We start from the raw sequence: 25,725 nt of genomic DNA on the forward strand, positions 1-25,725 counted from the left end.
CGGATGGTTCAGGCAGCTACTGAAGAGGCTTGGGTGAGCAGCCGATGGTGACTGCAGCAGCGACGGCGACCAGCATTGATGACCGCAGGGATCCACTAGACGGCGGTGAACCGACAGCAACTATGTTGATGGTGGTGAAGATCGTCCGAGGAACATAGGACCGATGTTGACCGGAACCAGTAGAGCCTTCAGCAGTGGCGACGGAGACACCCCTTTGGGCTCATTTTGGACCCTTTTTATATTCTGCACTCTCCTTTGTCTTCTAGAGCAAAACTCTTTCATTGGCAACTGGAAGTCATGAGTTTCTTGCCCAAAATGGTCCAGGGATGACTCATGCTTCCAAAAAAATCACTCTGTCTCTGATTAACTTATTTGGGCACCGTGATGTTGGAAACATTAATAAATCAAATGACGCCCACCTACTTTCTCACGCTTGCTTCCCTTCTTCCCAACCTCCCACGACTTCTGTTCTGTTACCCCGGTCTTAAAATCTTTTGGGTATCGCGGTTGGCGAAGAGGGCCTGACCCACTGCATTCTTTCATGGTAGATTAATTGATGCAATTCTAGATGTAACCCTAGATAACGTTCTCTCTGACTCATCGTATCCCATGTTCGACATATGCTGTGGATGCCATGATGGTCTTCAGGGAAGTTTTATCTTACTTCTCATCCGATATGGGGGGAGAGAAACTAGTTAGAGCAAGAGGTTTTCACGTTCCTTGGGATACAAACTTCGCCTAGCTACAATGGAAATATTCTCTTTATTCTTTCAACTCGCAATAGGTACCCAATAGTTACATGACTCAGGCTTCATGTTATTCTGTTTACAATATTGATAACTGGGTATTAGTATGGATTGATTCTAATTACAGGGAAGGTAAAAACTCTCTGGCTAACAGAGGCAGTCAGAGAAGCTGTTGTGACTCAACTGAAACCCACCTAAAGGAGCTGAGAATAAGCAGTATGAGGAAAGAGAGAAAATGGGGTGCTACTGGAAGTAGCAAACAAAGAAGATTTGAAAAAGGTAGAAACTAACCCCAAAATCTTAAAACTTGGTTTAAAACCAGAGAAAGAACCCACATTCTACTGTTTGATGTCATACAATATATTCCTGAGAAGGAATTAATGACAGATATTATAAAAATTTTCAAGAAATAATGGACATAGAAGAGTTTGCTAAAAAGTTCCAACTCAAAAGAGCCACAAAAAGCAGACAGAATGGCCAGATAAATATTATCTACAAGGGCAGCAAAGAATCTATGCTGGCTGGACCAGCCATATATTTAGGAAACACTTCCCTGTAACAAGATGTTATAATTGTCATAAATTTGGACGCACTGCCAGGGATTGCAGTCAGAAAGAACTTGTCTGTGGTCACTGTGCAGTAGCTGGGCACGACTATAAAAAAACTGTAGAAATAAAAATCAGCAGCCAAAATGTGTTACCTGCAAGGCAGCACGGCTGACTGACTATGCACACAGCATCGGGGATGAAAAATGCCCCTACCATAAGAAAATGACAAAGCAAATACAATCTAGGACCAACTATGGGCCAGACTGAAAATAGAAATGTGACTAGGACTTTAAATCTCGTCCAATTGAATGCTCAAAGAGCAAGAACTGTTGTAGATCAAATCAAACTCAAATTAGAAGAAAGTAATATAGATACCTTGGTACTCCAAGAGCCCTACACTCATATGGGTAGGGTTCAAGGATACCAAAGAGGCTACAAAATAATAGAATACACCCCAGGTGTCCCTTCTACAGCAATAGTGGTCAGAAATACTAACCTCACAGTCACAAAGATGGGTCACCACTGCTCTCCCGTGGCAGTGTGTGCCCATATCACCAGTGTAGTTGGACAGTTCTATATTATATTTCTTTATGCAAGACCAGGTGAAGACATAAACCTTGATATAGATTACTTATAAGCAGTCATAAATTTGTTACCTACTGCAAATATAGTGTGTGCTGATGTGAACTGCCAGTCAGCCTTATGGCATAGCCGTACAGAAGACAGAGCAGGCACACACAATGGCCAGATATTATCAGATTTTATAGCCATCTCACCCTTTCAAGTAATAAATCAACCTAATAACTTACCAACTTTTAGCAGTACCATATAGGAGAGTGACATTGATGTTACTCTTGCCACCAATTCAATAGCTTATAAAATCACACACTGGTGTGTCCAGACAGTCTGGACCATGTCAGATCATAGAGCCATCACCATCGCCATCATACTAAACAGGCAAATACAAACAACCCAACACTTTTTGTTGGATATCAAAAGGTATAATCTTAAAAAGGCAAACTGGCAGATTTTCGCAGAACATACAGCAGCTGAGCTGCAAAAACAGGAAAATGAGTGGTCTAGATCAGGCAACTGTAGCCCGAACTAGCAAGCACTGATTATGGCAAACATTTTAATAAAAACAACAAACCTGTCTATCCCACGGAAAAAACCGAGGAAGCAGGTAGTCCCCTGGTGGTGCCTTGAACTGACCATACTCAGGAGAAGGGTGCACCAGGCGAGGAGAAATTTCCAAAGGACCAGAACAAAACATCTTGGCCACAAAAATGCACTGAGAGATTCTTATAGAACTCTCAGGAATCAGTATACAGCCCTCATAAGAGACAAGAAAAAGGAATGCTGTGGAGGCGCTTGGTGGGAACTACTGGAAACAATAACCCTTGGGGAGTTGTCTACAGAATAGTGACCAACAAGCTGGCAAGAGGAGATGTCTTGGAAACCACTGTAAAACCAGATGGAACCCCAACCCTGTGTTGGGCCGATTCTGTAAATAACATCCTAGACAGTATTATTCAGAGTGAAATTGGGAATCATTCCCCCCACGCAGCTGGACATTATAAAAGAAAACACTGAATATCACAATGCCAATATTGAACCTCTGTTTACTACACAAGACTTAGAAATAGCACTATCTAAAACCAAAAACAATAAATGCCCAGGTTTTGACATCTTAGAGGTTGAGATCATCAAAAAATTAGCAGAAATAGCACCAGACAAATTAATAGCACTATATAATAACTGTATGACAGAAGGTATATTCCCAAAAACATGGAAAAAAGCTGTGTTAAGATTAATTCTCAAAAATCCTGAGAAACCCTGTACTGATCCCAAATCATATAGACCAATAGCTCTACTCCCTGTACTAGGGAAAATATACAGATATATAGCAGATTAGCTCAATACTACACAGAAGCAGGTTTACATTCCAACAATCAGTATGGTTTTAGGCTGGGCAGTTCTACGGAGGATGCTATGCACCACCTACTGACAACAGTTAAAAACTCAAAGGATAAATATATGCTGGCAATCTCCATTGACTTTGCTGGGGCATTTGACTCACTCTGGTGGCCTAGTGTCCTTAGGAGACTTTGCCAGGAAATGTCCCACAAAACCTCTGAGGTAATAAACGGCTACCATACAGACAGAAGTGTCTCAGTATGTACAAGGTTCCAGGAATTGACACACCCTGTGAATAAAGGCTGCCCGCAGAGTTCAATCCTTGGCCCTTTTTTCTGGAACATTGTTCTGGATGAATTTCTGGGCTCCATGGAAAGCGTGGCCTTTGCAGATGACACGATTTTCCTTGTAAAAGGTAACACACGAGTAGTTGTAGAGCAAAGATCAAATGCCACCCTCTTGTTGCAAGAGTTGCCACAAATGCACATGCTCAAAATATTGCCTGAAAAAACCAAACAAATACTTCTAAAAGGCAATTTGGACATAAGAAGGTATCCACAAATCAAAATTAACACAACTATAAAAATGGTAACAGAACTAAAATATCTTGGAATGGTCCTTGATTCAAAATTAACTTTTTTTTTATCCCCAATTTGACCTGCTTGGCGAAGAAAGTGAGAAATTATGCAGGTATGATTGCCAGGATCAGTCAAGCAGACTGGGGGTTCAAAACCCTGGCAATCATATACTGTGCAATGTTCCTACCTGTATCACTTATGGAGCTGGTGCGTGGTTCACCCACTCGGCCCTAGTAAGAAATAGGAATAAATTTGAATCGATACAAAGGACAATACTTCTTACTATTACCAGAGCACGTCGCACAGTAACCACACCTGCACTACAGTTGCTGGCCGGAGCTCTCCCACTTTATCTGGAAGTAGCTAAAAGAGGCTTATATTATTGTTCAACACTCCCTAAAGGTGAAACTAACCTCCTGATGACCCAAACTGCACCTGTGGCAAGAGTGAAGACTGGGCACACATTCTATATGAATGTATAATTTGACACCCCCAGAACAGAGCTAATAGCACGGATTGGCCCCCTTCCCAGGGAAGAAGAACATCAGAGGAAAACTATAGTCTTTACAACCTTCACACAGAAAGGGGGGGGGGGGGATTAAATTCAAAACAGTAAAAAGATAAGCAGTCAATAACAAAGAACACGGGCACACACGGTATTATCGCAAATTCAATAAGATCGAGTTTACTATCAGTTTATGGTAGATTTCACTAACACAAAAGCCCAATAAACAGGTGACTGCTAATTGTTTTTATTGTTTTATGGTTGCAACCTCCAAAAATCCGAACTACGTTGTACAGAGACAATCGTAGGGTAATTTCCAGTGCTGTGGTCTCCTGCCCCGATTAAACGGCATTTTGTCCCAATTAAGCGAAGTAAACCCTGGCTATTTTCTCGATTGGGTTCTGTTTTTTAAGATTTGCCTCAAAATAACGGCTGCCCCGATTAACCGGTGGCCTAAATAACCGGAACCCACTGTATATTATAAAATATAAGAAAAAAAAAAAAGTATAAAAATAGAACACAAGTAGTATGAGAATGCAGATTATGAAGTAAATGTGTTTCTCTCCCACCCCCCCACTGCCAACTAACATATCCTACCCCTGGAGCAGGATAGGCAGTTTGACCATGCTACCAGAATCGACACAACATGGCATTGACAATCTGAACTGGGTACTCTAACCTGGTTCCCTTTAAAACCCCATTCCCAGGCAGGGAGGAGAGGAGACGGGTTTCTGTCTCCTCCTCTCCCTGCTTTCCCCATACTTCGCCTGGTGGGGTTCATCCCCACTGACCTCTTTGGGGATGCCTACTCTATCATCCCCATCCTTCTACCTGTTTCTCCCCCCCCCAGTCTTCAGTCTCCCCCTTCCTCTCTCATTAAATCGACCAAGTACATCCCTAACAATGCCGCCAAATTCTAATCAACGTCTAAATTCTATCGCTTCCTTGTAAATCTCTTTCGGCCTTTCCAAATTCTAGTGTTCAGCTCCCCCTTCCCTTTTTTTATAGTCCTAGCCACTGAAATCCTTGGAAACTAGGTGGTAACGCCTGCCAGAGTACTTACTTAAATAATCTACTGTGTGCCTGACCTGCCTCCTTGTGGCAAAGTGCGGGCAACGGTGGGTCCCAATAAGGGCCCAGCAGCTAAATGGTCAGAGAAACAACAGAACATAACATTACACAACAAACCACTCCCCATACACTTTTTAAAAATCTGGCCTCCACAGAGTTCTGTGTCACTTACAAAGAATACAACCTGGAGATGGAGGAAACCCCTGGTGCCTTCAGACAACTAACATACTTTACACTTTGTGTTCTTGCATACATTTGATGTGGTGCAAAGGACCACAAAACAACATTATTCTTAGTCACAAAACCGACTTGCATTAACTTCCAGGGAGAACATCGAGCCTGCTCATGAGCAGGCCAGAGGTGGTAAGAAGAAAAAGAAATTCAACGGTTGAAGCAGAGCTAAACATATCATACCAGGAGGCAAGAAAAGCGGTGAAACCTATAAACATCGATAAACCCATCTATGCCCAGAAGGTAGCAGGGAGATGTTCCATTGGAACGCAGATGGAAATGATGCTTCCTCCAAAAGTCATTTACTTCCATCACACATTATCTCTTAAGCTCACAAAAACCTGCACAGAAAGATCAACCAGTTGCCACTCCCATATTGGTGTACCTCCTAATGCTCCCAAAAGTAACAAAAGCAATAGCCAGAGAAAAGACCAAGAAAGATGAAGTACCCCCTAGTACCCAAGAAAATATGGACATTGAGGAGAAGGAGGTACAAGATGATTGTCTTGGAACTCTTTGCTGAGGAGGAAATGGACACCGCACAGCATCCATACTTCTCCAAAAGAGATAAATCCAAAACAGAAAAGTAAGCCCTCAGCACCTTGGAAGCACCTGAATGGCCCACCAAGCCGAAATAATGGGTAAATTCCTACAGTGGAACTGTTGTGGATTCCTGCGAAACAATGATGACATCAAGGCCCTCCTGCATAAGTATGAGCCAGTTTGCTTTTGCTTACAGGAGACATACCTGAAGGCAAATGAAAACCCTTCCCTTCGTAATACTACTATCGTTAAGGACAGAGCCAAGGTTGGACCTGCTCATGGAGGTGTTGCTATTCTTCTGGGCAACCATACCCTATTTCAGCCTATTCCACTCTTTACCAACATAGAAGCGGTAGCAGTTTGCCTTAATGGTGCCTCCGTAGCCAGGTGGGAAGGAGCAGCAGTGCTTAGCATACGCTTCTTGATTAGACCGGGGTTCGAGCCCGTCACCACCAAATACGGAGGATGTGGAAAGGTCAGCAAATGACCACCGCATATCCCTGGAGCAATATGGCCTTAGTTGCTAATGCTCCTAAAAACCAAATAACAAATAACAACAGCAGTTTGCCTTAAGGTAGGGTTCTTACTAACAGTCTGTTCAGTGTGTTTGCTACCTGGGGCTGACATCTCCCAGAAAGACCTTGATGATCTCATTGTGTAGCTGCCTATTCCAGTAAGATTGGAATAGGCAGCTTACTCCTAGACAATTTCAGTGGAATACTGCCCTGTGGGGTAGTGCTGATGTTAATGGAAGGGGATGTGTCAGAGTATATGCTCACTGACAATGACCTTTCCCTTCTAAATGTGGGAACTAATACCTTTTTACATGTGCCTACCCACAAGTTTTCTACCATTGATCTCACTGTATGCTCTCCCTCTGTGCTTCCTTCACTCATTTGGGAGGTAAAGGAGAACTACGGAAGCGATCACTTCCCTGTGATAAGCCTAATTAATGGAAGTCTATGCTACCCTTTAGGTTATCATGGTGGAAGGTTGATCAGGCTGACTGGAATGCCTTTCAACATCTGGTAGACTTTGACATCAGTACAGTCAGCCAGGAGCCTATCAATGATGCAGTGGTGTACATCACAGAAAGCATTGTCCATGCAGCTGCAACCACAATTCCCGAAAACATCTACCCAGTTTCCACCATTTCCGAAACCTTGGTTGAATGCTGAATGTAGAGCAGCAAAAAAAAGCACAAAACAAGGCCTGGGGTATATTTAAATGATATCCCACCACAGCCAATCTCTTAGCCTTCAAATGTGCACATACAAAAGTATGCTATATTCGTCGCCAGAGCCAAAAGACATTGTGGATCCACTATTACTGAGTTGACCAGCACTAAAGATGTCTGGGACAAATTCTGGAAAATGAAGGGAAAATATACATCGCCCCCTTCATTGGTCCTGGGACATAATGGATGTGTTATTGCAGATCAAACTGCAATAGCAAGTACTCTTGGGGAGACATTTTCTATCATCTCGTAAACATCTTCTTACTCCCAAGAATTTCTAGTCCTGAATTTCAAGTCTAAAAATTTTTATCCTTACATTGGGCCCTTCACAATAGAAGAGTTAGAAACAGCTCTAACTCTTACTAAGGCAATTGCTGCAGGACTAGATCACATCCATTATGATATGATCAAACATCTGTCGGAAAAATCCATGGGCCAACTGCTCTATCTTGTATATAATAGAATTTTTCTAGAAGAGCAGTTTCCAGATTCCTGGTATAAGGCAATTATTCTTGCCTTTCCTAAGCCAGGAAAAGATCCCAAAATCCAAACAAATTACCGTCCTATCACTCTGACTAGCTGTCTGTGTAAAATCCTGGAGAGAATGGTCAATGTCTGCTTTATATGGTAAGGAGGTAATATGGTAAGGAGGCAAATGGGCTCCTCTCCAGATTGCAGTGTGGCTTCCAAAGGAATAAGTCCACCCTGGACCATTTAATCCGACTCGAAACATCCATTCAAGATGCCTTTTTAAAGCGAGAACACCTGATGGCTGTGTTCTTCGATATGGTAAAAGCATACGACAGCTTGGAGATTTGGAATTTTAAAAGATCTTTATAGCATTGGCCTTAGAGGTAATCTTCCAGCTTTTATTAAAAACTTATCCCATCATTCTTTCCAAGTCCATGTAGGATCTACCCTCTCTCGGCCCTTTAGCTAAGAGGAGGGAGTACCTCAAGGATCAGTTCTAAGTGTTACTCTTTTTGCCATCAAAGTGAATTCCATCACAGAACAATTTCCTTCAACTGTAAACTGTGCCCAGTTGGCGATTTTAGCATATTCTGTCACTCCTGCAACATAAGGGTAATTGAGAGGCAACTACAAAATACCGTTGACCACCTGAATTCATGGGCAATGAATAATGGTTTCAAGTTCTCTCCATAAAAAGACCGTTTGCATGAATTTTTTCCACAAGTGCAATCTTCACCCTAAACCGGAATTGAGGCTTGGACGAAATACAATTCCAGTAGTACCTGAGACTAGATTTTTGGGGCTTGTTTGATAGAAAGTTGACCTTTCTACAACGCATCCGCCAACTACATGCGAAGTGAATGAGAAGCCTGAATATTCTATGTGCAATCTCATCTAATTCTTGGGGCGCTGACTGATGCACCTTGTTGCACCTCTATTGTGCATTCATGACATCTAAGTTAGATTACGGGTCCCAGGTATACGTGTTTGCTAGACTCAGCATACTCCAATGGCTGGATCCCATCCACCATCAAGTGATTCTTATTGTCACTGGAGCATTTCGAACATCCCCTGTCCAGAGCCTCTGTGTCAAAGCCAACGAGCCATTGTTATCGCTTCATAAGAAACAGTTGTCTCTGCAGTATGCTTTGAAACTGAAATCCCTGCCAGACCATCCCACACGGACACACCTGTTTTTGAGCCACTTTGGGAAAATCTGTACAATACTCTCCAGACTGCCAATCATCCATTTGGTATTCAAATCCAAAGGCTACTCAGAGATTTGGACATCACATTAGATAATGTTGCCCCAACACCAGGGCAAATTTTCTCCACCTTGGCATGCTCATGTCCCAAACTGTGACTTCTCTCTTAACAGCTGGGGAAAGGACAGTACTCCATTTGCTGTCCACCTGAAACTCTTTTCAGCACGCCGATCTGAACATTCTGATTTCTTGCTAGTCTACACAGATGGCTTGAAGTGTCTGTGGGATCTGCAACTGTTTTCCCAGACACCATGATACCTGAGCAGATCTCCCTTGGATGCAGTGTATTCACTGCAGAGCAGCATGCAGTTGAGCTAGCCTTGGATCATATACAAACCACCCACCAAAAGAAATGTATTATCTATACCAACTCTCAGTTCATTGCAGGCTTTATTATTAATGAGGTTCAGTTTCTCATCCTGTCTTGTCCCAGATACAGCAGAAGCTGCACTTCCTTTCGCAATCCAAATTTGATATTTGTTGCTGCTGGATCCCTGGCCACATTGATTTGGCTGCGGTGTCTGCCAATGATTTGGCAGACACCGCAGCCAAATCAATGTCATTTTTTAACTCTTGTCTGTTAGTCCCCTATACAGACTACAGGCAATTAGTATGTAAGAAACTGGTATCCCAATGGCAACACTCGTGGCTTGGGCAGGCTGCAAACAAGTTATATGAGATTAAGCCTGTAATTGAACATGGGCAGTCTAGTCTGCACAGGAACCGAAAAGAGGAAGTTGTTCTATTTCAGCTCAGCATAGGACAGTGTCACGTGATGTGCTTCTATCTGCTGAGGGCAAATGATCATCCTATGTGTAGAAATTGTGACACCATTTTAACTGCCCTTCATATTTTAATAGAATGCGTGAGTTTTAATAGAATGCGTGAGTTTTAATAGAATGCGTGAGTTTTAATCATCATTTGTGTTTTACCCATCTGTCTGAGTCTTATACACTCAGACAGATTTTATCGGACAATCACATGTCAGATATATTTACGTTTTTACAACTTATTAAATTTATATAATTTTATCTAGAATGTTTTATTGTTTTATGGTTTATAACTGTTTTATATTGTATACATTTTTACAATAATGTATTAAATTACTATAATATTATATTTTTATATTTTATACCTTTTTTTACTTGCCGCATTATAGCCTCAGATGCTAATGCACCATAAAACCTTTAAACAAACAAACACTTTTTAACACTTTCCCAAGTTTGAATTATTTAAAATATTCTCTAGTTGAAATTTTATAGTATTATTTTTTATTTTAGCTAGTTCGATGTAGTCAAGTTACTGTGATCACTTGTGAACAAGTGTGTGATAAAGTGCTCGATTGCGGCATTCATCGTTGTAAGTTACTGTGCCACCCAGGGTGCTGTGAGCCATGTAGAGTAACTGTGAAACAGAGTAAGAGAAAATAAACTATTATAATAGCATATACTTTTTACATTTATTATGGTTCATATAATTTGTTAATTCTGATGTGCTATTGCAATCTGCATGTCATATTTTTATTAGGCTGATATAACATATTTATACTGGTACTTGGATAAAGCATTCATTCCTTCTCAGATGTTAAATCAAATATTCCAATACTTCATATTGTACTTCATATCATACTTCATAGGGATATATTATTAAAGAGATGTCTCATTTTCTTGAATTTTTTGTTATATCCCCACAATAGTGTTGGGTGGTTCTCAAAGACCCTGTGCAACCTTCATTGATGTTTTGCTTTTGATCTGCTCAGTTGTCTGCATAGCTGAAAATAAATACCTTTCGATGAAAGTGTTTTCTTTTATTTTGCAATTGAAAATTCCAGAAATATATTAATTATCACACAAAGTAAAAATGCAGGATTAAGTTAGCATTACTAGAGGCATATGATGCAAGAAAGCAAGCTTATACAGCATCAGCCAAAAAAAAAAAAAAAAAAAAAAAACAACCCTTCCCATTTCACCCATCTATTGGCTCCAAATGTTTGTCTAGTTCTGCCTTGAATTTATTTAAGCTGTCAACTTCTATAATGACAGATGGAAGTTTGTTCCAGCAATCAACTACCCACTGGCTAAAGGCAAATTTCCACACATCTATTCTACAACTGTCTTTCTTCAATTTGAATTTATGTCCCCTCAGGTGATTAATCTGGGCAAGAGGAAGAATCCCATCAGCATTGAGCGTGCTCAAACCATTCAAGGCCTTATATACCTCAATCAGATCACCTCACAGGTGCCTAGTCTCCAGACACTATAATTTGCAAAACTTAAATCTTTTTTTCGTAAGAGCAACCCTTTGTTCCATTCACTAATCTTGTTGCCCTCCTCTGTACTCATTCCAATAGCTTTACATCCTTCCTAAAATGAGACCTCCAGACCTGTATACAGTACTGAAGGTGTGCCCTGACCATTGCCTTATACAAGGGGATAATCACCTCCTTATCCTTGCTAGAAAAATTCCTGTATATCATTGACAAGACACCATGAGCAACTCTTGCAGACTGTCTGCACTGTTCAGAAAACTTCATATCTGACTGCACAATTACTCCCAGGTCTTTTTCATTTTCTACCACCCTAAGTGTAGTACCACACAGTTGGTACGTTCCTCTGGGGTTATTTCTACCCATATATGCAGTACTTTACACATGTCAATGTTAAACTTCAGTTGCCACCTCTCAGCCCATCTGCTCAACTTTTCTAGATCCTGCAGTAGCATACTGTCATTAACAACCCTGCTAACTGTCTTATCGTCTGCAGACTTAGACATTAAGCCTGATATACCTTCATTAGTATAATTTATAAAACAACAATGAACCCAACACTGAACCCTGGGGGACTCCACTAATAACATTAGTCCATGAAGAGTGGTTGAATACACGCAGACATTGATCCTTAAAGCTCTTCAAACAGAGAAGTTTTTCCTGATTTATTTTCTGCTTTATTAATTTAAATTGTCATATTAACTTATTTTCTAGAGTAGCTTTATATTCCTAGTTACGATACTTAGTTTAAAGTTTAACTTAGACAGAGATTTCGTAGATATTACTTAGTATCGGTAACGGTATCAAATCCACGTGTCACAAATTGAACGAGAGGTCTTTTAACCAAATTTAGTCGATTTATTAACCAATTGTTATATCAAATTATCTTCTATAAGTAGATTATAGACCTAGTCAGGATCCTTAGTTTATTCTAAATTGAGATAGCGAGATTTCGAAGCTAATCAATACTTACGAGTCCGTAGAAATACCGTTCGTGAATTCCCGCCATTTTTACACGATAGCATAAGCTTAGTGTAGTATACTGCATAATATAATATTGTCAATTAATCAGTAAATCTATTAATCTTGATAAACTTTATTGTCAATTAAATTGTATTTTTAACTCTATAAATATATATAACGACTTAATCGTAACAAATAATTAATACATAACTATAGTGGTACACGTGATACGGAAGTTGTATAAAGGGAACACTAGATACCGAAAAAAAAAAAAAAAAAATATATATATATATATATATATATATATATATAACATAACTGTTTTGGGATATAACTTAAGGATTTAATTTTTGTTTTAAATTTTATTGAATTAAATTGGAATCATGACTCTGACCAGAGCAGCAAAGCAAAAGGCTCAAGCTAATGGGAGTGTTGTGGTTCAGGGGAGAACTGGGGGGGGGCAGTTGCCCTCTGAATCACAGTCTATTAAAATGCACTGTTTGCTTGATGTTTGCGGAGCAGTCGGGTACGGGACATGATACTGCCCAGGGGGATGTCTTTGTGTGTGCACGATGTAAGGAGTGCAAGGAAATCAGGCGACAACTCAGCGTTGTTATGGGCCTTTATGAGACCTTGAAGGACAGGGTGGATGCCCTCGAAGGAAATAAATTGAGGGGCCCATCAAGCTCTCAGCTGCCCACATCAACGCCAGAGCTTGCACTTGGTCATCAGGCAACACAGGGGCAGCCCCCTAGGCAGAATGCGCTGGTCCCACAGGAACTAGTAGTTGTTGGTGACTCTATTGTCAGGGAAACGGGGAACATGCTTTGTAAAAAGGATAGGTGGAATAGGACCAGGGTATGTCTGCCAGGGGCAAAGGTTGATGACGTTGTAGAGCGGATATCATCTTTTAAGGGCACAAAAGGTGATATAGTTGTACACGTTGGCACTAATGATATTAAGAGTAGGAGACCGGCGGAATTACTTAGCAAGTACAGGTCACTGTTGAAAAAAAGCCGTGAATTAGGGTTGAACTTGAAAGTGTCTGCAATTCTGCCCAGGCACGATAGGAGGGAGTATATGATGAGAGCCTTGTCGATCAATTCGGCCCTGGAGGGATTGTGCAAGGCTCAAGGGGTAGAATTTTTTTCAGCCTGGACTGTACTTGTTAACAGGAGAGATTGCTTCTACAGGGATGGGATACACTTAAATAGAAAGGGTGCAAGAATTTTTGCTGATGCTGTCGAGGCAGTGTTAGGTGGGTCGGAAAACTGCTAGTTGGGGGGATACAAGGACTAATAGATTAACAGTAGCCACTGGCAGAGGTGGAAGTGATTCTTGCACTGCTTCTATTCAAATGAGCAGAAGTCTGAAAAACAAGATGCAGGTTATTTCAGAGACTGCTGGTAGTCATTGCGTTACAAGTAAACACATGGGTTGTGTTAGGGTAGCTAAGAATAGAAACAGGTGCATGTATACCTGCGTGTACACCAATGCTAGAAGTTTGGTAAATAAATTTGATGAATTAGAGGTATTGCTCAAAACATCAAAGGCAGATATTGTTGGGATATCAGAGACGTGGTGTCACACAGATATAAGTAATGCGGAACTGGAATTTGGGGAATACAATGTATATAGAAAGGATAGACAGGACAGGAGGGGAGGAGGGGTTATGCTATTAATTAAGAAACACATAAAGTCAAAGGAAGTGAAGCCAGTTGACATCGATGGACAGGGCAGTGTCGAGTCAGTTTGGTGTGACATAAGCATAGGGAAATCAAAATTGAGAGTAGGAGTGTGCTATAGGCCTAATGACTCTGATGAGTATAATAATATATTGTACAGGGAAATAGAGTGGGCCAGTAAATCAGAGAGTCTTATAATGGGGGATTTTAATTTCCCAGATATTGACTGGAATTTGTGGGTTGGTCACTCGCACACTAGCAAGGCTTTTGTGGATTTATTGGATGATTGTTTTCTACATCAGCATGTTCGTGAGGCAACAAGAGGGAGCAATACTCTTGATCTGATTATCAGTAGTGATTCTTCATGCATTAAGAACCTGCAGATAAATGAACCACTAGGTGGCAGTGATCACAGTGTGTTGAAGTGGGATTTACTCAAGGAGGTAACTACCATCAGAGGTAAAGGGAAGGGTTTTTGTTTTCGTAAAGGCGACTATGATGGTCTGAGACAGTATTTAAATTCTATACAGTGGGACCAACTGATGATGTTACCAACAGCAAACTCAAAATGGGAAGCATTCAAGGAACTAATCTTGGTGGCTACCAGGCTTTACATACCAACTAAGAAATATTGTTCAAGGTTTAGGCCTAAATGGTTGTCAGATGGACTAATGAGACATGTGGCAGAGAAGAAAAATGCATGGGATACATACAAATTAATGGGTGACATGGAAGCCTATGATAGATATAAGTTGGTCTGTAACCAAGTCACAAAGGAGATTAGGCAGGCAAAGGCAGACTACGAAAAATCCTTGGCAAAGGATGCAAATAAAAACAGAAAGGAGTTCTTTACATACTTGAACTCGAGAAGGAAAGGGATGAATCAGATTGGTCCACTGGATATTGATGGTTCAACCAACAGTTGAGGATCCTGCTCAGGTGGCTAACAATCTAAACGAGTATTTTGCATCTACATTCACGCATGAGGAGTTATTCAGGAAGGAGAATGATGTAGGTAAAGTAAACATTGGCAGTGAGCTGGATGATTTTGTAATAACTGAGAGGAAAGTGGAGGAGAGATTGTTGAGGATAAACATAAAAAAGGCACCTGGGCTGGATGGGATCTATCCAGTTATATTAAAGGAGGCAGCAAAGGAAGTATGCAAACCCCTAGCCATAATTATGAGAGCTTCTTTGGACTCAGGGGAGGTACCCATAGACTGGAGATGTGCAAATGTAACCCCAATTCACAAAGGAGGATCAAAGGCTGACACAAGTAGTTATAGACCTGTTAGTTTAACTTCTGTTCCAGGTAAATTAATGGAGGCACTGGTTAAAGAAGCACTGCAGGATCATCTAGACAAGAATTCAGTTATAGCTCAGATGCAGCATGGTTTTGTTAAGGGCAGGTCTTGCCTGACCAATTTGATTGGATACTATGATGTAGTCACAAAAGAACTGGATGCAGGGAATAACTTTGATATTATATATTTGGATCTTAGAAAGGCTTTTGATACTGTTGCACATGGAAGACTGCTGCACAAATTGGAGCAGTGTGGCATTGGAGGCAAATTGCTGCTATGGATAAGCGGATGGTTGAGTGGCAGAAGACAGAGAGTGGTAATCAAGGGACACTGCTGAACGTGGACTAATGTTATTATGGAGTTCCTCAAGGTTCAGTGTTGGGTCCATTGTTGTTTTCGGTGTTTATGAATGATATTGATGATGGGATATCAAGTTTAATGTCTAAGTTTGCAGATGATACAAAGGTTGGCAGGGTCGTTAAGGACACTACTGACGCTATACTGCTGCAACAGGATCTGGAAAGGTTGAACAGATGGGCTGAGAGGTGGCAAATGAAGTTTAACATTGACAAATGTAAAGTACTACATATGGGTAACAGTAACCCCAGAGCAATGTATCAACTCTGCGGTACTACACTGACAGTGGTGGAGAATGAAAAGGACCTGGGAGTAATTGTGCAGGCAGATATGAAGTTCTCTGAGCAGTGCAGACGAGCTGCAAGAGTAGCTCATGGTGTCTTGTCAATGATATACAGGAATTTTTCTAGCAGGGATAAGGAGGTGATTATTCCCTTGTATAAGGCAATGGTTAGGCCACATCTTGAGTACTGTATACAGGTCTGGAGGCCTCATTTCAAGAAGGATGTAGAGCTGCTGGAACGGGTACAGAGAAGGGCATCAAGATTAGTAAATGGAACAAAGGGTTGCTCTTACGAAGAAAGGCTTAAGTTTTGCAAATTACAGAGTCTGGAGACTAGGCACCGGCGAGGTGATCTGATAGAGGTGTATAAGGCTTTGAATGGTTTGAGCATGCTCAATGCCAATGGGATTCTTCATCTTTCTCAGAATAATCACCTCAGAGGGCATAAATTCAAATTGAGGAAGGACGGATGTCGGATAGATGTGCGGAAATTTGCCTTTGGCCAGCGGGTGGTTGGTTGGTGGAACCGACTTCCATCACTTGTTGTTGAAGTTGATAGCCTAAACAAATTTAAAGCTCAACTGGACAGGTATTTCGAACGAACGGAGGGGTGAAATGGGAGAGGGTTTTTTTTTTTTTTTTTTTGGCTGATGCTGAATAAGCTTGCTTTCTTGCATCATATGCCTCTACTAATGCTAATGCTAAGAGCAGTGTCCTTTGATTACTAATCTGTCTTCTCCCACCAAACCATACCTTTATCCTTAGCAGCAATTTGCCCCCAATGCCACACTGCTCCAATTTGTGCAACAGTATCAAAAGCCTTCTCAAGATCCAAGTATATGATATCAAAATTATTCCAATTCCTTTGTGACCACATCGTAGTATCCAATCAAATTGGTCAGACAAGACTTCCCCTTAAGAAACCTGTGCTGTGTTCTAACTATAACTGAAGTCTTCTCTAGATGATTCTGCAGTGCTTCTTTAACCAGTGCCTCCATTAATTTCCTCAGAACAGAAGTTAAACAAACAGGTCTGTAATTACTTGTCACCCTTTGATACTCCTTTGTGAATTGGGGTCACATTTGCACATCTCCAGTCCATGGGTATCTCCCCTGAGTCCATGGAAGGTCTCATAATTATGGCTAAGAGTTTGCTTACTTCCTTTGTTGCCTTCTTTAATATAACTGGATAGATCCCATCTACCCCAGGTTCCTTTCTTATGTTTATCTTCAACAATTTCTCCACTTTTTTCTAAGTTGTTACAGAGTCATTTAGCTCACTGCCAAAGTTTAATACACCTCTGGCATACCCCTCCCTGAATAACTCCTCATATGTAGATGCAAAATACTAATTCAGTTTGTTTAGATACCTGAGCATGATCATCAACAGTTGAACCATCGATACCAATTGGACTAATCTGATTTGTCCCTTCCTTCTAAGGTTTTAAAGAAGTCTTTGCTGTTTTTCTTTGCATCCTTTGCCAAAGATTTCTCATAATCTTCCCTAGCCTGGCTAACCTCCTTTGTGACTTGGTTACAGACCAGCTTATATCTATTATTGGCTTCTGTGTCACCCATTAATATATATGAATCCCATCCAGTTTTCTTCTCTCCCACGTTTCATTGGTTCATCTGACATCCATTTAGGCCTAAATCTTGAATAATATTTCTTAGTAGGTATTGAAAAGCCTAGTAGCTTCCAAGATAAATTCTTTCAATGCTTCCCGTTTTGAATTTGCTGTTGGTAGCATCATCAGTTGGTCCCACTGTATAGAATTTAAAAACTGTCTGAGACCACCATAGTCATCCTTTACAAAAGGAAAACCCTTCCCTTTACCCCTGATTGTAGTTACTTCTTTGAGTAAATCCCACATCAGCACACTGTGATCACTGCCACCTAGTGGTTCCTTTATCTGCATATTCTTAATATCATTACTGATAATCAGATCAATAGTATTACACCCTCTGGTTACCTCCCGAACATGCTGCTGTAGAAAACCATCATCAAATAAATCCACAAAAGCCTTACTAGTGAGTTAGTGACCAATCCACAAGTTCCAGTCAGTATCTGCAAAATTACAATCCCCCGTTATAAGACAGTCTGATTTACTAGCCCACTCTTTTTCTCTGTACAGTTGTTTATTATATTCATCAGAGTCATTAGGCCTATAAAAACAAAAAAAAAAATATCACACTCCTACTCAATTTTGCTTTCCCAATGCTTATGTCACACCAAAATGACTCAACACTGCACTGTCCACCCATGTCAACTGGCTGCACTTCCATAGATTTTGTGTTTCTTAACTTATAGCCTAACTAATACCTTTTTCCCTTTCTATCAAGTCTATCCTTTTTGTACACATTGTACTCTCCAAATTCCAATTCTGCATTCCTTATGTCTGTGTGACATCACGTCTCTGATATTCCAAAAATATCTACCTTTGATGTTTTGACCAAAAACCTCAAATTCATCAAATTTATTTACTACGCTCCTAGCATTGGTCTACACCCAAGTATACATACACTTGTTCTTATTTTTAGTTACCCTAACACAGCCCATGCATTTACTTGTTCTGTGATGACTCCCAGCAGTCTCTGAAATCCCTCCTACCTTGTTTTCCTGGCTGCTGTTCATTCCAATAGAAGCAGTGCAAGAATTAATTTCACCTCTGCCATCGGCTTCTGTTAATCTATTAGTCCATGTATCACCCCCAAGCTAGCAGTTTTCCGACTCACCTTACACTGCATTGATAACATCAGCAGATATTCTTGCATCCTTTCTATTTAAGTGTGTTTCATCCCTGTAGAAGCAGTCTCTCTGGTTAACAAGCACAGACCAGGCTGAGGGCTCCTCCGTAGCCAGGTGGGAAGGAGCAGCAGTGCGTAGCACACGCTTCTTGATTAGACCGGGGTTCGAGCCCGTCACCACCAAATACGGAGGATGCAGAAAGGTCAGGGAATGACCACCGCATATCCCGGAGCAATATGGCCTTAGTTGCTAATGCTCCTAAAAACCAAATAACAAACAAACAACAAACTAGGCTGAGAAAAATTCTACCCCACGAGCCTTGCACAATCACTCTAGGGCTGAATTGATTGACAAGACTCATCATAGACTCGATAGGAGGGAGTATATGCAGAATTGCAGACACTTTCAAATTCAACCCTAACTCCTGGTTTTTTTCCAACATTGACCTCTACTTGTTAAGTAATTCCGCCGTTCTCCTACTCTTTATATCATTGGCACCAATGTATACAATACTATCACCTTTTGTGCCCTTAAAAGATGATATCTGCTCTACAACATCAAAAACCTTTGCTTCAGGCAGACATACCCTCGTCCTGTTCCACCTATCCTATTTTGCAAAATATATTCCTTGTTTTCCTGACAATAGCCACCGACAACAACTAGTTCCTGTGGGATCAATGCATTCTGCCTTTTGGATTGCCGCATTTGTCAAGTGCAAGCTCTGGCATTGATATGGGCAGCTGAGAGCTTGATGGGCCCCTCAATTTAAATCCTTCGAGGGCATCTCACCTGTTCTTCAAGCTCTCATAAAGGCCCATAACAATGCTGGGAGCCTCCGTAGCCAGGTGGGCAGGAGCAGCAGTGCGTAGCACACGCTTCTTGATTAGACCAGGGTTCGAGCCCGTGACCACCAAATACGGGGGATGTGGAAAGGTCAGGAATGACCACCGTATATCCCCCCAAGAGCAATATGGCCTTAGTTGCTAATGCTCCTAAAAACCAAATAAACAAATAACAACGCTGAGCTGGCGCCTGATTTCCTCACACTCCTTACGTCAAGTGCACACAAAGACATTCCCCTTGGCAATATCATGTCCCGTTCCTGATAGCCCCACAAACATCAAACAAGCAGCATTTCAAAAGGCTGTATTTCAGAGGACAACCCCCACCCCTCAATTCTCTCCTGACCCACAGCACTTCCATTACCTTGAGCCTTTTGCTTCGCTGCTCTGGTCTGAGGCATGATTTCGATTCAATTTCAATATAATTAAAATTATAACACTAAACTTATATAGTAGAGCCCCGCTCATACAGCGGGTTAGGTTCCAGACCACTGCCAAAAAGCGAAAATTGCTGAAAAGTGGGACACAAACCTTTTTTTTTTTCACTTGCAGATTCATATACAAGCCTAACAACATGTTTAAACTATCATATACAGGCAGTTCCCGCTTTAAGAGTTCCCGGGTTTACGAGTTTTTTTCCCCCCAAGTATCAACTATCAACAAAATTGAAAATATGAACATTAATTGCAAAAAAAGAATGTTAAACATTCATAAATACCACATTTCAAACCACGCTCGTAGCTGTACAATGCAATGCATCCTGTTTTATGATATTAATCCTTTCCAGAGATGCCATCGTATCGTGAAAATATCGTCATGTGAACCCAACAACACCTTTTTTTTTTTTTTTTTTTAATTTGTTCCAAGACCTTGGAAGTTGAAATTTTCGCTATATAACTAAGCTATTTATCTCTCTAAAAGGTAATTTTTATAATGGAAATTGTATTAGTTACCAATTCAAATCATTACAAACGCACTACACTTTCATCGTTATTCTATGTTCCGTTATAAGAATCAATTTTGAACGCCTTTGTATTTTTCTAAAACACATTTCATCACTATCAGAAAATAATAAAAACAATTTGCACTTTCGGGTTTATTGCTCTTTTCTATTAGTGCAATCTATTATAAACGGGTAGTAAACTCGATCTTATTGCATTTGCGATGAACCTGATAACTGGAATTCTGTGGGTTTTTACGCTATGGTATTATGATGGTGAAATGAGTTCCCCTTCACTGAATTTTTCAATCATATAAAAAACAAATAAATTTTCGGCATCTTCTCTTCATTCCTTTTTTTTTTTTTTTCCTTCTTTGTAAACTTGTTACTCCGCGCGAATCGTGTTAGTTGCCATCTCACTTGCACAAATCGTGTTAGTTGTTGCAATTTGTGTATGCCATTAAGAAATGCTTATGCATGCTATTATGAAATTTATAAAGAAAATAGAAGAGATTATCTTGGAAACAAACCCCTCTTGAAGCATTTCTGAAGAAGACGACTCCTTGTGCAACAAACCAACAGCGAGTGATCAACAAGTGTGCATTTAGCCGATGATGATGAATAAACATTCTTTAACATTTGTAAGTCATAAATAATTTCTTTAAATTATAATTACTACATTTATATAATTACTGTGACAGGCACAATTTGGTCTTAGTTGCCCTTGTGCTAGAAAATTCCCATTAAAACCAACCAGCGTAACTTAAAAGATTCTTTTAGATCAAAACGAAACGGGGACAGAATATATATATATAATTGAAACATTTAAGTGGGTCAGAATATCAGTAGTAGAATATATATATATTCTACTACTGATTACTAGTTGTCAATGAATTTGTATTAACCAAAAAAAAAAAAAAAAACTCTTTTATGATATGGCCTTGAGAGATATTTCAATAACAGTTTACTCTTGCATCCTGAAGGACTGTATTGTACTAATTAAATTTCTGGCTTCAGGAACTATTATTTAGTTATTCAGTTTTCTAATTTATTTTTAAAAAACAGGTAATCTGTTAAAAACATTTTCCTGTTGTTAATATAACTGTGCTATTGATTAGTTTATGTTCAAATTTATATGTTCTAAATTATGACATTATTTGAATTATAGATTCTGAATCAGAATTTTTATTTCTCTAGGATGCTACTGTGGAAAGTCTGACCGAGAGGTACCGTGCACACCAGAAACATCAACTTGTTCTCAGTTTTCCTGTGGACTTCCATGTAGTCAGAAGTTGAAATGTGGCCATCACATGTGTGAAGCAATTTGCCATCCTGGTGTTTGTGAACAGTGTCATTTTCTACCAGAGATACTAACCCATTGTCCCTGTGGAAAGACACAGATAGAACTTCTAGAAGGCATCATTATTAGAAAAAATTGTACAGACCTTATTCCCACATGTAATAATATATGTGGCAAGACTTTAATTTGTGGCCCAAAAGGTAATACCCTGAAAAAACAGCGTTATCTTAAACTGTTTTTAATTAGTACAGATAGTGCATAAAACTTAATGAATTAAAATGGTAATTAAATTTATTAATTATTAAATATTCTCTATGGATAGAAGCTATATGTTCTAATAAAAAGTGTTGCACTGAAGAAACACATTTCACTGCTTTGAAAGAAACAAAATTTTAGTGCAAAAATAACTGAGGTTACAATAACCTTTGATAAAGAATTTACAAGGCCGTATGTTTGGCCTGACACTTTCAGATGTTTCTCCTGTGGCTTTTAAGAAAGAAATTAAGAAAACATGGGCTGCCAAAATGTAGGATAGTGGACTCCCCATGCTGACTTCCTTCTTTTAGAGGTAGAACTCTCTTTGAAGTTGGAAATATGCCTGATCTGCTGTTCTGTTAAGGTCTATAAGATCTAGGATATCTTATCTGGAGAGTGGCATGGGGTGGCTGAAGTATATGTCAAGGTTGAGCCATTTACCAAGGCTAACCTGGGTACCTGTGAGTAGTATTCTGGTGAATATTGACAGTCTGCCAAAGCTTGCTAATGTGTTGAACAGAGGTGTGAGCCTAAGAGGTGTTTTGAGAGAATGGAAATTGTTAAGGATAATCTTGAGCAGGAAACATCAGACTTTCCCAGCACAATATGTCAAAGGAATAAATTTAAACGCTAAAAGGTCTAAAGAACAACCACTTCATCAATATTAGCAAGGCTGATAAAGGTAGAAGGAGAGGAGAATCATTCTTGACAAAAAAAAAAAAAAAAAAACCTGCCTATAGAAATATGCCCATGGATATTTTTCAAGATGAAGAAACATATTATAGCCTACAGGGGACCATATCAAATCTGTTGAGTGCTAGAGGCTGTTTTCCCAGTTTAAATGCACTTATTTTAAAAAAAAATTTAATTATTTAACAAATGGGAATGCCTACATTGTGGCTAGTGGCCTGTCCATGCTGGTATCAAGGAATATTAACAAAGTGGCAAAAATTAGAAAGGTCTTATGTACATCTATCCTTATAGCCAGAAACTTAAAAATTTTGTTTTCTAGCCATTAGGTTGGATGCATAGAAAGGCCTTTCTGATTTATTTACTAATATTATTTGTTTGTAATTTCTTTGTAAGTATCCCTTAATCCCATCATGGGCAGGATGCTATCTGAAATGTAAACATTTCCATTTGTTAAATGTTTTAAATATTCTTAATTGCTAATACTGATAAGGGTATTTGGATTTTATTTTTAATATTTAATTAAAATTTCAAAATAAACCAGCTCAATTAATGTAGCAAAGTATCTCTTTTAATAAGTGCTTTATTGTTTTGAAGATTTTTGCTGTTTCAACTGCTCTGATCTTAGTGCACCAGTTCCTTTGGTAGGTCACTTCATACATTTTTTATTGTTTATTATGTCTGTACAAGTGTTTTCTTGTGGGCTGATTTTCATCATGTGTGGGGAAAAAAAACCTGGAATAACTTGTGGGGAAACAGCTCTCACCGCTCTCTCACTAATTACAGTTACTCGTAAATTCGTTATTGTATCCATGACATTTCATTTATATTTTTTTCAAACATCAGATTTTTAGAGTGATTACAGCCTGAAATAAAGCAAAAAACCTATTTTTTTTAAAAATTTCTTTGTAGGAAATGTGAAATATTTATAAATGTCAGAATCAGATATAAATTACCTCATTGGTGTTATATGATTGATGTGATTAAACAAAAAATGCATGTTATTTAGAGGCACCCTTAAATTTCTATTTCTTGCTATTTTTGCATGCTGTATAAATTGTTTCTGATTAATCCTAAAAAACATAAGCTTCTGCCAAGGTGATTTTTAAAAAAACATTGCTGAATAATGAGAAATTTGCCCTTTAATGTTTTTAATGCTATTTCTATAAATTAAGAATGTTTTATATACTTTACTATTATTTGGTTCTTTCACAGTGATGTTGTTATGCTATGAATTTCCCAATATTTTAGTAATGTGCATATCAGAAAAATACCAAGTTCATTCATGGTTAACCTTCCAAATTTTCATTCTTAAGCAATATTTTTTACTTAGGTTTTATGTATGTAGCTTGTTATGAGAAACATAATGGAATATGTTTTCAAATTTTTCTTTAGGTGATCACCACAAATGTCAAGCTCTTTGTCATGTGGGTGAATGTCCAGCTTGTACGTTGGTTACAGCAGTCAAGTGTCGATGCGGTTCATTAACAAAAGAGGTTTTATGTGTTGATCTTGGTTCACTGGCTGAGTTTTTCTGTGAAAAACGGTGTAATAAGAGAAAGGATTGTGGTCGTCATAAGTGTTTAAATACTTGTTGTATTAGCATAGATCATAAATGTGAACTGACTTGTAATAGAAAATTAACATGTGGCCTTCACTTGTGCCAAGAACTGTGTCATAAGGGTAATTGTCACACCTGTTGGAATGTTGGTAAGTGAATATTATTCTCTAAAATGATTGGTGTTTTATTTCATTTTTTTAAAATATGATTTATACAAGTTTTGCTACAACAGGAATAGTTTGTTTATTAATGATGCGCTCCATCCAATGGAGAAAAAGTTTTGTAAATATCAAAGGAAATTTACATTTTAAGATATACACCCACTGCCAAAAAATTAGAAACCTTTATTCAGTATTTATTAGGATTTATTCAGTATTTAATATTCAGTATTCACATTTTGCCTGAATTACAAGCTCACACACATTGTTTCATAGATTCCACTGTGTTAGGGAATCTAACCCCACATTTGACCATTCTTCCATCTGGATATTTGCCAGCTACTGAATTGTGGTCAGTAGAGAACTGCTCTTTCCAGACATTCTCTGTTGGCTTCAGATCTGGAAAATCAGGGTAGGTTAGGTGTTGGAAATATTGAGAATGTTTCTCAAACCATTCACATACAGATCTTGCATGGTGAATAGTTGCATTGTATTATAAAGAAAGGATCATAATCAGGGTGAAGTTGGTTTGATACTAGAGAGAGAGAGAGAGAGAGAGAGAGAGAGAGAGAGAGAGAGAGAGAGAGAGAGAGAGAGAGAGAGAGAGAGAGATGTTCATTGTAGGTAACATGATCTGACAGTTGAGTGGACCCAGTCCGTGCCAACAGAATGTACCCCATACCATGATCACCTCCAGCCACTTGAGTGGTGGACATGAAACAATCTAGTTGCATGGTTCATGGGATTCACACACCACTTTCACTCAACCATTGGCAAAAAAGTATAAATTGAGACTCCTCAGACCACATTTTTTCCCACATTGTTTCACAGTTCAGTCTTAGCATTGGCATTCATTTATTTTTTTTTCATATGAGTAAAGTGGCCCCTAGCCAAAAAAAATCTGACAAATCCATACATATAGAAATAGTACAGTATACAATTATTTACAATACAAATTTCACATTCACATTACAAATCAACTGTGCTGTAGCTGATGGTCATCCCCTCGGCTACAACACAACTACCTGGCAAGTAGGCTACAGCAGAAACCGATGAAGAGACACTATCCACAGATGAGCACAAGCATCACATCCTAGAGACTGATCATCACAACAAGCTGGACAAGTAGGCTACAGCAGAAACCGATGAAGAGACACTTTCAGAGTGAGTGCAAGCATCACATCCTAGAAATTGATCATCGCTGGTATTCTCCAAAAGACAAATAGTTCAACAAACAGCCATCTACCAGCAGCCACAGAGA

At 39.4% G+C, this 25,725-nt stretch overlaps 1 protein-coding gene across 3 annotated transcripts in view; it reads left to right on the forward strand.

Annotated features, from left to right (window-relative positions):
- LOC150090631 (transcriptional repressor NF-X1-like) overlaps positions 1-25,725 on the forward strand; it is a 164,314-nt gene that overhangs the window by 52,177 nt on the left and 86,412 nt on the right. For all 3 annotated transcript variants that reach the window (XM_090371845.1, XM_090371861.1, XM_090371854.1), the window contains exons 5-7: positions 10,393-10,528; positions 21,698-22,000; positions 24,141-24,455. In XM_090371845.1, coding sequence (XP_090227971.1) covers positions 10,393-10,528; positions 21,698-22,000; positions 24,141-24,455 — 754 coding nt within the window. The remainder of the gene's footprint in view (positions 1-10,392; positions 10,529-21,697; positions 22,001-24,140; positions 24,456-25,725) is intronic.

The sequence above is a fragment of the Mastigoproctus giganteus genome, chromosome 1 (assembly GCF_048544385.1).
Source record: "Mastigoproctus giganteus isolate SK-2022 chromosome 1, ASM4854438v1, whole genome shotgun sequence".
NCBI lineage: Eukaryota > Metazoa > Arthropoda > Arachnida > Uropygi > Thelyphonidae > Mastigoproctus > Mastigoproctus giganteus.